Genomic DNA, 13,045 nt, shown 5'->3' with positions numbered 1-13,045 from the left:
ATTTCTTTTTTAAAGTCAAGCTTGCTGACACCATTAAACATTTCTTTTCTAATAAGCAGTCGATATTCTGGCCTGGATCTGCACCTGCACTCCCAAGAATTAATAGGCAGCCCTGGCAGATGGCAGCAGATCCTGTCATTCTAAATGTATTCTTTTTTATTTTATTCTACATTGTATGTTAACAGGCAGTACTAATTAGCTCATTTTAAAATGTCCTGTTAAATGAAAATACATATTATTAATAATAATAATAATAATAATAATACAAATAATAAAATCATTGCAATAATATATCATATTTTTATCATGAAATCAGATCAGTGAAAGAACAATATTGACTGGTTGCTTAGGTCTTAAAGAGTACGGTGATTGCATTTTTCTAAAACCCATTGAAGTGACTTTTGCTATAATAAATGTCATTTTCACTGACCTAGCCTAAACCAGGTGAAAAATTTTAAAGATTTCCATTTTTTTTCTTCTCTGTTCCAGACATTTTTGGTATCAGAGACCTTTCCAGCTGACAGGAAATGGCTTTGGAGAACAATACCCATCGCAGCTACTCAATTATACCATGCTTCATCTTTGTAGAGGTAAGTGCGGTGTTTTGTATTGGAAGGCTGTATGGTTGCCATGGTTATGGTCGCAGATCAGTAAACAAGCCGGTGTAATGCCTCATACTCGGCTGATATCTACTAGATTTTACTGTTATTACATTGCCTGTGTCACACAAAGGCCTATGTAATAGCTGGCAGACAAGCCATCCAGTCATAATTATATACATTGGCTTTTCTGTCTATTTGTATACATTATATAGAAGAATATCAGTAAACACAATCTAATTTTTATTGTAAAATAATACCAAACCTGACCCTTTTAAACACATATGGAAACTATTTACAAGCATTTAGTAAGGGAAAGTGGTAGAGCAGATCAATATGATTGCAGTTACGCAGAAAATCAATTGGACTTAAGAAAAGTAATGGCAAAGATCATTAAAAGGACCCTCATGCACATCTGTTGTCTGATAGATGTATTAGTGTTTTCAAAAAAGGTTTCAGAACAGTGTAACACAAAACATTTAAATGCTGCACAGTCATTTTGCTAGTAACTTGCCTTTATTTGATACTGTGTACTACTATATACAACACTGTGACAAACTGGAGCATGACACCACTGGAACTTTGTAAACCAGATTTGTTTTCATAGGGCTCATGCTGGGCTGACAACCTGCTACTTGCTTAAAATGGCTTAAGCAGCATTACCTATAAGGATTTAGTGTAATTATTGATTAAATGATCCATACTGTCTCATTAGGACAAGAGAGGGATACAAAAGAGCTTTTCTTTTGCATTGTTCAACTGTTCCTGGAATTTGTTAAACTACACAGAAGCAGCTAAGATTGCTAAATAGTGTTCTGTAGTTTTAAAACAGAAGTCAAAATCAGCTCCTAAAGCTGATTTTTAGGTATAGTAAGTATCATATCTGAATGCTTCCTTTTCAGTAGCGAAAGTTTGGTAAAAATAGTGCCTAAAAAATGTCTTGCATATCATTTGAAACATGCACTTTTCAGGAACACAAGCATCAAGATGGTTGCAGTTAGGCCTAAAACATGTCTAAATCCAAAAAAACATCACATAATATAATATCTTGCAGCTTTGCAGTTCTTAGATATTGCGTTATTTTTCACTCTGAAATCCAAGTAAACTTCCCTTTGCCTTAGCATGTAAATGGTGTAGGATACCATAGATCAGCCATTCTCAGCCATGGTTCTGTTGGACTCCAGGGTTCCTCCAGAAGTTGCCTGGGGTTCCTTGAACTGTGACTGAGAGTAAATAATATATAAAATTATGTATAATAAATAATATATATAATAATATTTATATTAAATATATCAATAGTATCAATAAAAAAGAGAGTAAAGACAGAGAATAAGATATAAACATATATTTAAATACATTCATTTTCTGGGTTTAGTTGGAAGCATCAGTAGCATTAATTGCTGTTTGAATAATTTTCAGAAGTTAAAAGTATAAGTAATGGTGTTTTCTCCTAAACTAATTTGTTAGAAAGAAATTGAATGGTACTCATCAAAAGCTCATTCTAAAGTCCTTGTCCATGGTCCTGAATCAAAATAAAGGCAACTTGTGCTAACAGCAGTTCTGATGTCTGCTATTTCTTACTGATTTCTGAAACTGCTACATATCTGGCAGTTTCTGTTCTTATAGTTTTTGAGACATGCATACAGGAAGTCAGAGTATGCCCAAATTTCTTGACCTCCTTTCTTTTCCAAGTTTCAATGAACATACTCAAGCCATTGTATTAGCATGACAGCCGGACAACTAAAATTTTACGAAGGAAAGGATAGCATTGACCTGCATAAATCTCTTAGTGGTCCATTTGCACCATTGTACTGTGCTAATGCATGTTATATCCCTTGGTGGGCTGTAAATAGCATCCTGACCCCTTCCCCCCTTCACAATGCATTTTGCATAGGTTACTGATTCATAAAAGTAAGCTGCCTTACTACAATGAACATTATGATGTGATGTAACATGCACTGACACACATGCATTGAACTCACCACAATAGCCCACTTTGATGTAGGTAGGCCCTTGATTGTTTTGTCCACATGAAGCCTATTAAGCATTTGGAATGTGGCAATGACAATCATGATGTCTTTAACTGGTGAAAAAAAAATTAACAATAGACACCAAGATAATTACATTATAAAAAATTTGCTTGCATGCCAACTGAAACATCTATATTTATACTTTATTTTAACTTGTGATTGAATAAGCTTCTTTGCAAGTGTTTACCATTTATGAACAATCCTGCGTGCCTTCCCAAGAATGCTGCCTGATCAGGACTGTATGTTGTGGTAATGAGCATTTTTTTCCCGTTGCTGTAATGCTTTACACCTCATTCAGAGGTGGTATTAAACTTGAATAAACTAACATTAAATTACAAACTTATGCAGTTCGTATACTTTTTTTAGTTTAGAATAATTTTTAAGTATCAACACCTAGATGATAAGCAAATTGTTAAGAATAAAACCCAATATTCAAGATAAGTTTTACAGTTTTGCACACATAAGGCCAAATTTATTAAAAGTCTCCTTTAAAGACTGGATAAGATAGAATATGATGAGTGAACCTGGGGGATCCAGCAAACCTGCAATGGATCTGGTCCAGGATTGAAAACATAATGGCAAATGATTTTAGGAAATCCTTTCCTGGTTTTCTGAGTCATTCAGGTTCACCCATGATAGTCTTTCTTCTACAGTCTTGGAGAATTTTAATACATCAGACCCATACATTATGTATTAGCTGGTATATACAACATGTTTTCAGTATTCCAATTTAGCAAACATATCTTGTATAGCCGTTCTCCAGGAATACCAAGGCCTCAGTCTTCCCCGTTGCTGTGTTGCCATTGCTTTAACTGTCACCTAGTATGCTTTTGAGTTTGCAGTCTTCCTATGTATTTATTGATTGGGCCAGGTGGTGTAACTTCTGCTCATATACCTGGTATAGGTACAGGGTGCTGCATATGTGTGCATTCAGCAGCACATAACAAGTTTATTTTTGTTAACACTTTCAGATGTGTTAACAATTTTACCCTAAAAAGAACTTCTATTCACCCATCATGTGCCAACCAATGAGACACATTCCTACTGGCCTCGGTAGAGACTATTAGGGATTTATGAGAATGTCAGGGATATTGACATTAGGCACAAAAGGGGGATAAAAATGCATTTGCAGGTATATACTGTTACCTATAAGTTCCCATTCTTTAACTGTACATTGTTTTTGTTCCGTTACCTACAAAAGGAGTATAGATATTCTGGTATTTTAGAGAATAAAGTCAAAATATAATCACTTCAAATAAATCACATTTTGTAAATTGCCCTTCATGTAGTTGGGTATGTTAAATGTAGGTTCAGCTGCACTTTTTTACTAAGATAAACACATATTCACAATGCTTAGTGTACATTTTGTAGAGTTGAGTTTTAGGAACCTAGATCTTTGCAAAAAGGGTGACTTTATGTCCATGTCAACACTGGCTGAATCTTTCAGTGCAGCTAATCTTACAGCTTTCATAAATAATGTCTGTATTTCCTCCATGGCAACAAGCAGAGTCTGAGCAAATTTTACTGAACATAATAAATATTTCAAGAAATAAAAAAACAAAAATGGAATAGTCTATATAAATTACAAAGATACCTCAGAAAAACAAATGTCATTGTAATTATTTTGCTCGACTTTGTATTGTTTAGTTACAGCAAGCAAATGTATGATAGCATCAAAATGCCCTTATTTATTACATATTGGATGTTACTGGATACTGCTTGATTTGTTAAAGTCTGTTTCTCAAATGACTATAAAACAGTAATTAAACCAATGACAATGATCCCTCTGCATATTTAAATATCTTACAGAAGTATAATGTAGTCTGAAGCAGTCTTTGATTTAGGGATCTATCACATTAGTTGTATTAAGCAGAGTATTGAGTTTGAATATGCATGTGCCTATAAAATACCTAATTACTTCTGTACTTTGCAAATCATTTAAGTGAAACAAAGGCATCCATCCACCTTTCAAATATTTTAAATTAACTATCAGTTAATCAGGGCCAGTTCTATACTGGATAAAACTTACAGGGCTGCCTTTACATAATGGTGGGCCTTAGGCTAATAAAAATTAGAAAGTATGCACAAAGTTGTTATTCCATGGCACCACAATGCCCTCAGTAATTGCTATCATGCACTCCTTTTACACTCACTATACTGTATATACAAGCTACAAATGCACTCTGCTCTTCATATAATACACTTTCATAAACTCTTTATACTGTACCTTGCCAGGTACCCTACCATGTCCAACAATACAGTTAAGATATCTGCATCACGCATTACACTCATCACTCTGCAGCATGCACACAATTACACTCAACACAATGCACCATAGGACAACACAATGCACAATGAGCTTCTCACATGTCGAGACATAAAAGGAAAACCATGGTTATATATATATATATATATATATATATATATATATATATATATATACATAATTTAGCCTCATGGCTCTAACACACTCTGGTCTAGACCTAAACTGTAGGAGACCTTCTCCCAGCTCACAGGCTCTACACAGCCTTTTGGCCTGAGCCGCACCTGGCCACAGAATCCAACTCCTCCCAGTCTGAAAGACATGTTCCCTTTTATTATTAATGGCCAGGTGCACCAGAGCCATAGCTAATTACTGGCTTGGGAAAAGGGAGGAGTCCCTGGACTACTCATTCCTTCCAGTACATTCCAGGGCTGGATCCCAAAATGATCCTACAATTTCCCACTGCCCTATCCAGGCCCTTTACCCCTTTTTCAGGGAAAATTTAGGTACATGATGCCAAATGCCCTCCAATTTTGGCATCATATATTTTATCCTGCTACAATATATATATTTATTAACGTTCCAACCTATAAATGGCTATAAATACATTATAGTATGCCATAGAACTTTTTTTACAATTTTGTGCATAAGTACAAGTTGCCCCTTTGCTGCTTTTATGCATATTCATGCAGCGTTTTAAGTATATTTACTATCCTGAGATGCATATAGACAATTAACAAGGTAGCTACTAAAATGAGCACTTTGACGTTTATCCCAGCTGCAGATCATGATGAAGAATAAATAGTCATTTTGCCTGCTGGTGACAACTTTGGCTTCATCACAGACAGCTGGCATAACTTGTATAAGCTCTAGAAAAGAGAAGTAATGCTGGTTTATAATTTTGTGAATCACAATTCCCATTGCTTTTACAGATACCTATAAGTCGCTGCACCAGCAAAATGTTCACAAGCACAAGCATTTACAACTTACTGAATGTCTTTTTAGCATTTTTGTGAATATAAATTGAAACAAACAATATTTCAATAGTTTTATTTGTTTGGCTTGTAGAAAAAACAACTTGTAAAGGTAAAAAAAAAGTTTATGGCAACCAATTCTATCAGCATTTTGACATCTAGGCATGTCTAGAACAGGGGTATTTCTCCACTTGATAACAACCATTGTGCCTTCTGGATTCCCTTCTACATCTATCAAAGTTGTATTGTCATTCCAACTGTTCATCGTTTCAAAACTTTGAGTGACCACTCTTTTCAATATGCACTAAAAAAACCTGTTTATAAAATGTAAGTTATCAATGCTGTCTATACAGGGGGAAGCCAGTTAGTCTACCACTATGTATTTGGGATGCAATCTTCAAGTATAGATATAAAGGTAGCAATTTCCTCATTTAAATAAATTGTTGCCACCCCAAGAGGATATCTTTTGATAAAGAAGAGAGATAAAGCTGTTTTTGTTGGCCAAACAAACCCAGCTTTATTTCCCTTCTTTACCTCTTCTTGATCACATGCTAACTTCATGATCTAAGATTCCAGTTCAGCAAGGCCTCTAATATTTACTAATAATAAACAGTTGCTTTGTGTAAACTCGTATGTATGTATGAATGGGCACATTAGAATACACTTTATTTTGTAGGTTGCATTTGTAACTGCTCTATAAATGATTCTTACTTATCCCATTTATCCATGAATGATGTGTTAAAACAATGTTTTTTAGCAGTTTTGTCTGGCAAAGAGAAAGGTTCTTTTAATGGAAGCCAAAAACTGCAATGTCTTGTTCCTTTTAATTAACCAAATAACAAAAAAACTTCTTTTCCTTATTAAGGTAATGTTGAATGTCAGCAGGATTGTTTATTATGTCATAATTTAGGAATCTGACAGATCTTAAATGCCCTTCACTAATACAGAACTTCATGCTTGCTTTTTTTTATATGTTAATTCAAAAGTATCAGTCCCACTCTTAGTGGTTTGCTGGCAGTGTAGTTACATTTTGAAGCCAAAAGTGTAAATCCAGACACTTTGTGCTGGGCAACATTTATTATTTTCTGCATCTTTATGCAATTTTAGATGGGTAAAATGTTAAATGAACATCATGGTCAAAGGGTTACAGAATCTACAAAAAGTTTCCTGGAAGTGAATGATACTTAGAGACATACAGATATATGGCCACAAGGTTTATGCCAAAAAGCTTGGCTGGCATCTGCAGGATTTAATTCAGTTAAAAGCCTCCATACTGTGTGGTGTAGATAGATAATACTTTAATTGAATGTCAATCAATGCTTCACAATTTTGTGAAATGATATGCCGGATACACTTTGGAAAGGACATGGGCATACCATTGTACAGCCATTAGGAATTCATCAGGTTTAGTGGTGTAAAACTTTAAGTCCACAGTTTAAAATTTGTTACCTTGGACTTGTATTTTTTTCATTTAATTTGCTAAATCAACTACATTCATGTATTTATTCCATGTATGTGTTACATAAGTGCATTTTAAAATTGCAAAAAAGATTTTCTTGCATTCCAGGAGAAACGGTACTTATTTTAGCCTTCTATTATTTTTTAAAACACCCCATCTGACACATTCTGTTGCATATGTTTACCTTTGGCTTCTCTATCATGGAGCCCAGATCACTACCACTACTTTCTAAAAATCTTATTACTTCTGTGCTGTCATATACAATTTAATCTTGTTGGCAGATTTTAGTGAAAAGGTAGATCAGTTGTAACTCTGGGGATCACATGGTGTCCAGGCCATTAGAGGGTCTATTTGTAAAGCTGATATTTACCATTGTCTGGTGGAGTCTCAATCCCTGCCATTTAAAGCACATACATGAATTTAGAAGGATGAATTTAGAAGTTAACCATCACTCAGTGTGATCTTTTTTTTTTATTAAGTACATCATTTCATCATAATTTTAAGGCAATCAAAAGTTTAGAGTTTTTTTTTACTGTATAAGTCATGGAAATAATAGTTAGATTTTTTAAATCACTTGGTTTTAGTTTCTTTTAGAGACCACGAGTAATAAGGGAAGTGACTGGTAGATTATCTGTGCCCTGGGACTATTTTGCTATACACAGATTTATTCTTCATGTCTTCCTAAACTGTGCCTTGCATAGAGAAAGGATACTTTTTAAAGCTGACAATTAGAAAGCAAATTGTGCAGTCCCGGGGACAACTTTTATCTATTCTTCCATTTGAATCTAAAATAAAATTTAAAAATGTAAATGATTAAAATTTGTTTTTGGTCTAAATTGGCCCAACAGAGAATCCTAGAAGTGGGGTTTACCATATCAGAAGGACCAATAGAAAGTCCTAAAGAATGCGTGTGAAGTGCGAATTGCTTAAGTTTTCCGTTAATAAAGCATAACTTAATTCTTCTCCCTTTGCTCCATTGCTGGTACTGACATCTTCACCTACTTCTCTTCTGGGTTTTTTTCTTAGACCATCCTAATTGGCAGCCAGGTATGCCAGGATAATATCATGTATGCCCATGCACAGTTCAATGTACATTCTACAAAAGGTTTTAAAAAGGCAGGTAGATTTATTGTGTTGCAGAAGCGTCTGTCTCTTCTACAACAAATTGCTGCCTGGTCACAATGTTTTGTTTTTTAGGTTTGGATCCACTTTACAGAAAATAATAATTACCTTCCTAGACATACAGACAGGCACCAGATGGCAGATTTTAATTTCTTATGTTGCTTTTAGGTAAATATTCTGATAATAACTGAAATTGTTCATCAACCTAAAAAAAAGCCCAGTTTAGTTTCCTTTAACGTCATCTATTTTTGCCCCTATTACTGAAATGATTGTGCGGTTGCTTTTCAATTTGTAAAAATATTACTGCAGATTCTTTTTTGTGTTTTATATTTTTATATCTCTGTTTTTTTGTTTCATTCTGGCACAAATGCAAGCTTCTGTTTCTGCCTTTTGAGCTAAGTATCCCAAAGGGAAAAATAGATGTCAGAATGATTTGTATTTATTGTGACCAATTTTTTCCTTTAGGTTAACTTTAACAAAGACTGACTTTATTTGCAGAATCATAATATGTGAACAATATATAATGACTCACTGCTTGAATGTAACACCTTGGCAAAGTAAAAAAAATAATAGTGTCTGATTCAAAGCACACAATAGGTAGGTTGCATAAGTCAAACAATTTAATTACAGTCACTAGCTGGTTTTCCTAATGGCAGTTATTAGAAAGTATTACGCACACAGATTAATTGCATGTTTTGAGGGAGGCGTAAAACTTTTAAAGCCAAAATCTAGGCAGATGAAGAACACAATGTAGTTAAGTACTTATTCAAACCTGACCATTGCAGTCACATTTGCAGTGTGTTGCAGTGCCACTCATACCCACTCATGGTGGGTAATGCAGAACATTACATAGTTTATCACAGCACATATATTGTATATTGTGGTGCTCTATTAAATAGGTGTTGTATTTTTAATCTATTGCACTACATTGGCAAACTGAATAGAAAGGGCCTGATTTAAGAAAGCTCTCCAAGGCTGGAGAGTATACACATTTATCAGTGAACCTGGGTGATCCAGCAAACCTGAAATGGATTTCATAAAGTACCGTATTTTTCGGACTATAAGACGCACTTTTTCTTCCCCAAAACTGGGGGGGGGAAAAGTGGGTGCGTCTTATACACCGAATACATGTTAAATATACCGGTAATTAAAAAAAATCATACTCACCCGATACCGCGATCCCGCGATGCTGCGTGCTTCTTCTCCTCGCTCTCCTCCCGGCTGCAGCGCGTGTCTCCTCCTCCTCTGAGCGAGGAGAAGCCGACACGCATACCCCAGCGATCCCATAAGCAGGCTGATCCAGCCTGCTTACCGGATCGCGAGGGCACGTGTGCCGGCTTCTCCTGGCTCTCCTCCCGGCTGCAGCGCGTGTCTCCTCCTCCTCCTCTGAGCGAGGAGAAGCCGGCACACGTGCCCTCGCGATCCGGTAAGCAGGCTGGATCAGCCTGCTTATGGGATCGCTGGGGTATGCGTGTCGGCTTCTCCTCGCTCAGAGGAGGAGGAGACACACGCTGCAGCCAGGAGGAGAGCGAGGAGAAGAAGAAGCCCACAGCATCGCGGGATCGCGGTATCGGGTGAGTATGATTTTTTGGCACAGGGTGATCAGAAGGGGATACATTGTGACAATGTATCCCCTTCTAATCACTCTGTGTCAATGTATCCCCTTCTGATCACTCTGTGTCAGAGTGATTAGAAGGGGATACATTGACACAGAGTGATTTTTTAGTATTTTGTTCAGAATCTTTTTTTTCTAGGTTTTTCTCCTTTAAAATTGGGTGCGTCTTATAGGCCAGAGCGTCTTATAGTCCGAAAAATACGGTAATTTGCTAGTTGTTAGCAAATGTTTTCAATCCTGGACCAGATCCATTCCAGGTTTTTTGCATCACCTGGGTTCACTGATGAAAGTGTATGCTCTACAGTCTTGGAGAGCTTTAATAAATTAGGCCCACTGTCACAATGAGCCTGATTTATTAAAGCCCTCTAAGTCTGGAGAAGATAGACTATCATGAGGGAACCTGGGTGATCCCAAAAACTTTTTTTTCCTAAAAATCATTAATTCTTAGTTGGCTTTCGATTCTGGACCAGATCCATTCCAGGTTTACTGGATCACCCATGTTCACCTACCATAGTCTATCTTCCCCAGTCTTGGAGAGAATAACTAAATTATATTCATGGGTGCATACGTTAATGTACTTCAAGGAATTGGCAAGTGTAAATCCAATTTACATGTATTTTTAATTGCAAATCTGTAACTCAAACAGTTCCAATTAATCCTCTGTATTGGCAGATAGTGCTAAAAGGTGAGCTGCTGCTTTTCCATTTTCCAATCAGCTATCTGGTGAGGCATCTTGCTTGATCAAGCCTTGCACTGCACTGTAGATCAAGGAACTTACTGTGTTGTCTGTTAGAGGGGCATGGGATCACAGGCTTGGCAGCTTGAAATTTCCAGCAAACCGGTATTGGATCTGGTCTAGAATGGAAAACATTTGCTATCAAATAGCAAAGGACTTTAAAGAAATTCATTCCAGGTTTGCTGGATCACCCAGGATATACTGATAAAAGTGTATCCTCTCTAGCCTTGGAGATGTTTAATAAATCAAGGCCTCTGTGCCATTGTTTGTATCTGTCTGTCATTTGCAACCCCTATTTATTATACAGCACTGCATAATATGTTGCAGCTATAGAAATACAGTTTATTAATAATAATAACAACGTACTATATAAGACTTATGAAAACCAGTTATTTATTCATCTTTTTAGATTTTTACATTGTAACTCTTAAGATATGCAAGTTTCCATATTAATCTACTAAGTAATCAAGGTCATTCTGCCAGGTTTTAGATTTGTTGACAACAAATGCAGCTAAATCAGTAAAAAAAAAAAAAGTCAAGGATGGTAAAAAGGAGGTGCAATCATACCCGAATAGAATCTAAAAACTGCATCATTCAATTTTTATATACATATAATTATTTATCATATAATATAAGAACATTTCAATACAGCCTTTGTTTTGACATTTTCCTTTACATTTAATGGAAAATTGGAAGTAAAGTTTAATTAAAGTTCAATTACAATTCCACCACTTTTGAATACAATTCTTCCTTTCACATTGAAAACAAATTCAACTGTAAAGTAGAGAAAAGGTGAAACTATAAACTGAATAGTTAAAACAATACAATAAACAATTTCATTCCTTTATAAATAGCCCCCCTTTGATTTGTTCTGACTTTGTGCACCTATACTGCCATCTGCTGGCCAAATATTTAACTGCAGATATTCCAGAAAATTAAAAAAAAAATCCAGTTATGTTTAGTATATATTGTAATTGCATTTGTAGCATTGCTAGCATATCTGCTTTGCTAAAGCTGCAAGGTTGTTTTCTGAGCTGTCATTGTAAATGTGAATGTGTTGTGCATGTGTGACATTATTGTGCCTGCCTATAAATCTATTACCTAGAAAGTTTTTATATTGCCATGTTTTTCAATTATTCTAAATGATGTAGAGTTAAGGCTGAATTTAATTCTGATTGCAAGCAAAAAGCAAGCAAAAAACAAAAACAAATAAAAAGAGAAAAACAAAAACCCATCCTCATGGGCAGGTAACATACTCTCTTTTGCCTTGAACCAAAGAATTGTTGGCAAAAATACTATGTTTGGGGGCATAGAAATAAACATATACATTTTTCAAGTGCAGTTATACTTTATTTAAACTTTGATTTGAATAATACATTTCAAGTAAAATTCCTAATCAACTATGCAAATTTTGTCTACATGTCATGCCACCCTAGCATCAGCTGCAAAAATCATTATGTCTGTAGCTTGCCACACCATTCTTGCTGCCAGCATTTGTAACAAATATTGATGACACAGGCCAGCAGGGATTTGTTTTATTACAAGATTTATTAAAGAAATACACAAAAAAAATATTCAAACCGAATTACCCCATACAAGGCAACCTTCAAAGAAATCCGTTAAGTAACACCCACAAACTTGAAATACATACATTCAACCTGTTATTTGGGGCGCCCAACATTTTAATATTCTCATTTACAGGTAGTCCCTGTGTTAAGGACATCCAACATAGGGACGACTGCTAAATACAAATAGGGCTTCCTTGGTGTACAGGATGGAGGATTGGAGGAGGGTGGGGGTGGTTTTCATGACTTGCAGAAGAAAGATTTTGCTAAACACAGCTGAGACTGAGCTCTTCTGCAAGCTCTTGTAACTTTTTAATGACCAATACAAAGTCTCCAGTTGTTTCTCTTTGCATATCAAAGCACAGCTTGCTCCAGAAGTTAATGAATGTCTAGGCTTGATAAAGTTTTTTTGCTTTACAGTAACTGACACCATGCTGCCTAATATTATGTTGAGACAAACACCTTTTCCAATTGTATTCATTAAAATAATGTACCTGTTCCGACTTACAAACAAATTCAACTTAGGAACAAACCTACAATACCTATCTTGCATGTAACCCAGGGACTACCTGTATTTCATAGACCCCAATGTTGTTACCCTTGGTAAAAAAATAATCAAATGCCTCTTGTGATCTCCTGAGGAATTGAACAAATCCATTGAGGAATCCATTTTATGAGGAAT

General features: G+C 35.6%; 1 protein-coding gene across 2 annotated transcripts in view; it reads left to right on the top strand.

Moving 5' to 3' along the window:
• Positions 1–13,045, top strand: part of PLPPR1 (phospholipid phosphatase related 1) — a 71,981-nt gene that overhangs the window by 41,067 nt on the left and 17,869 nt on the right. For both annotated transcript variants that reach the window (XM_072404442.1, XM_072404444.1), the window contains exon 2: positions 490–590. In XM_072404442.1, coding sequence (XP_072260543.1) covers positions 528–590 — 63 coding nt within the window. In that variant the 5' untranslated portion in view covers positions 490–527. The remainder of the gene's footprint in view (positions 1–489; positions 591–13,045) is intronic.

This window comes from Pyxicephalus adspersus, chromosome 3 (assembly GCF_032062135.1).
Source record: "Pyxicephalus adspersus chromosome 3, UCB_Pads_2.0, whole genome shotgun sequence".
In the NCBI taxonomy this organism is placed as follows: Eukaryota; Metazoa; Chordata; class Amphibia; order Anura; family Pyxicephalidae; genus Pyxicephalus; species Pyxicephalus adspersus.
The sequence above is the reverse complement of the archived record's forward strand: the minus strand, read 5'-3'. Positions and strand labels throughout refer to the sequence as shown.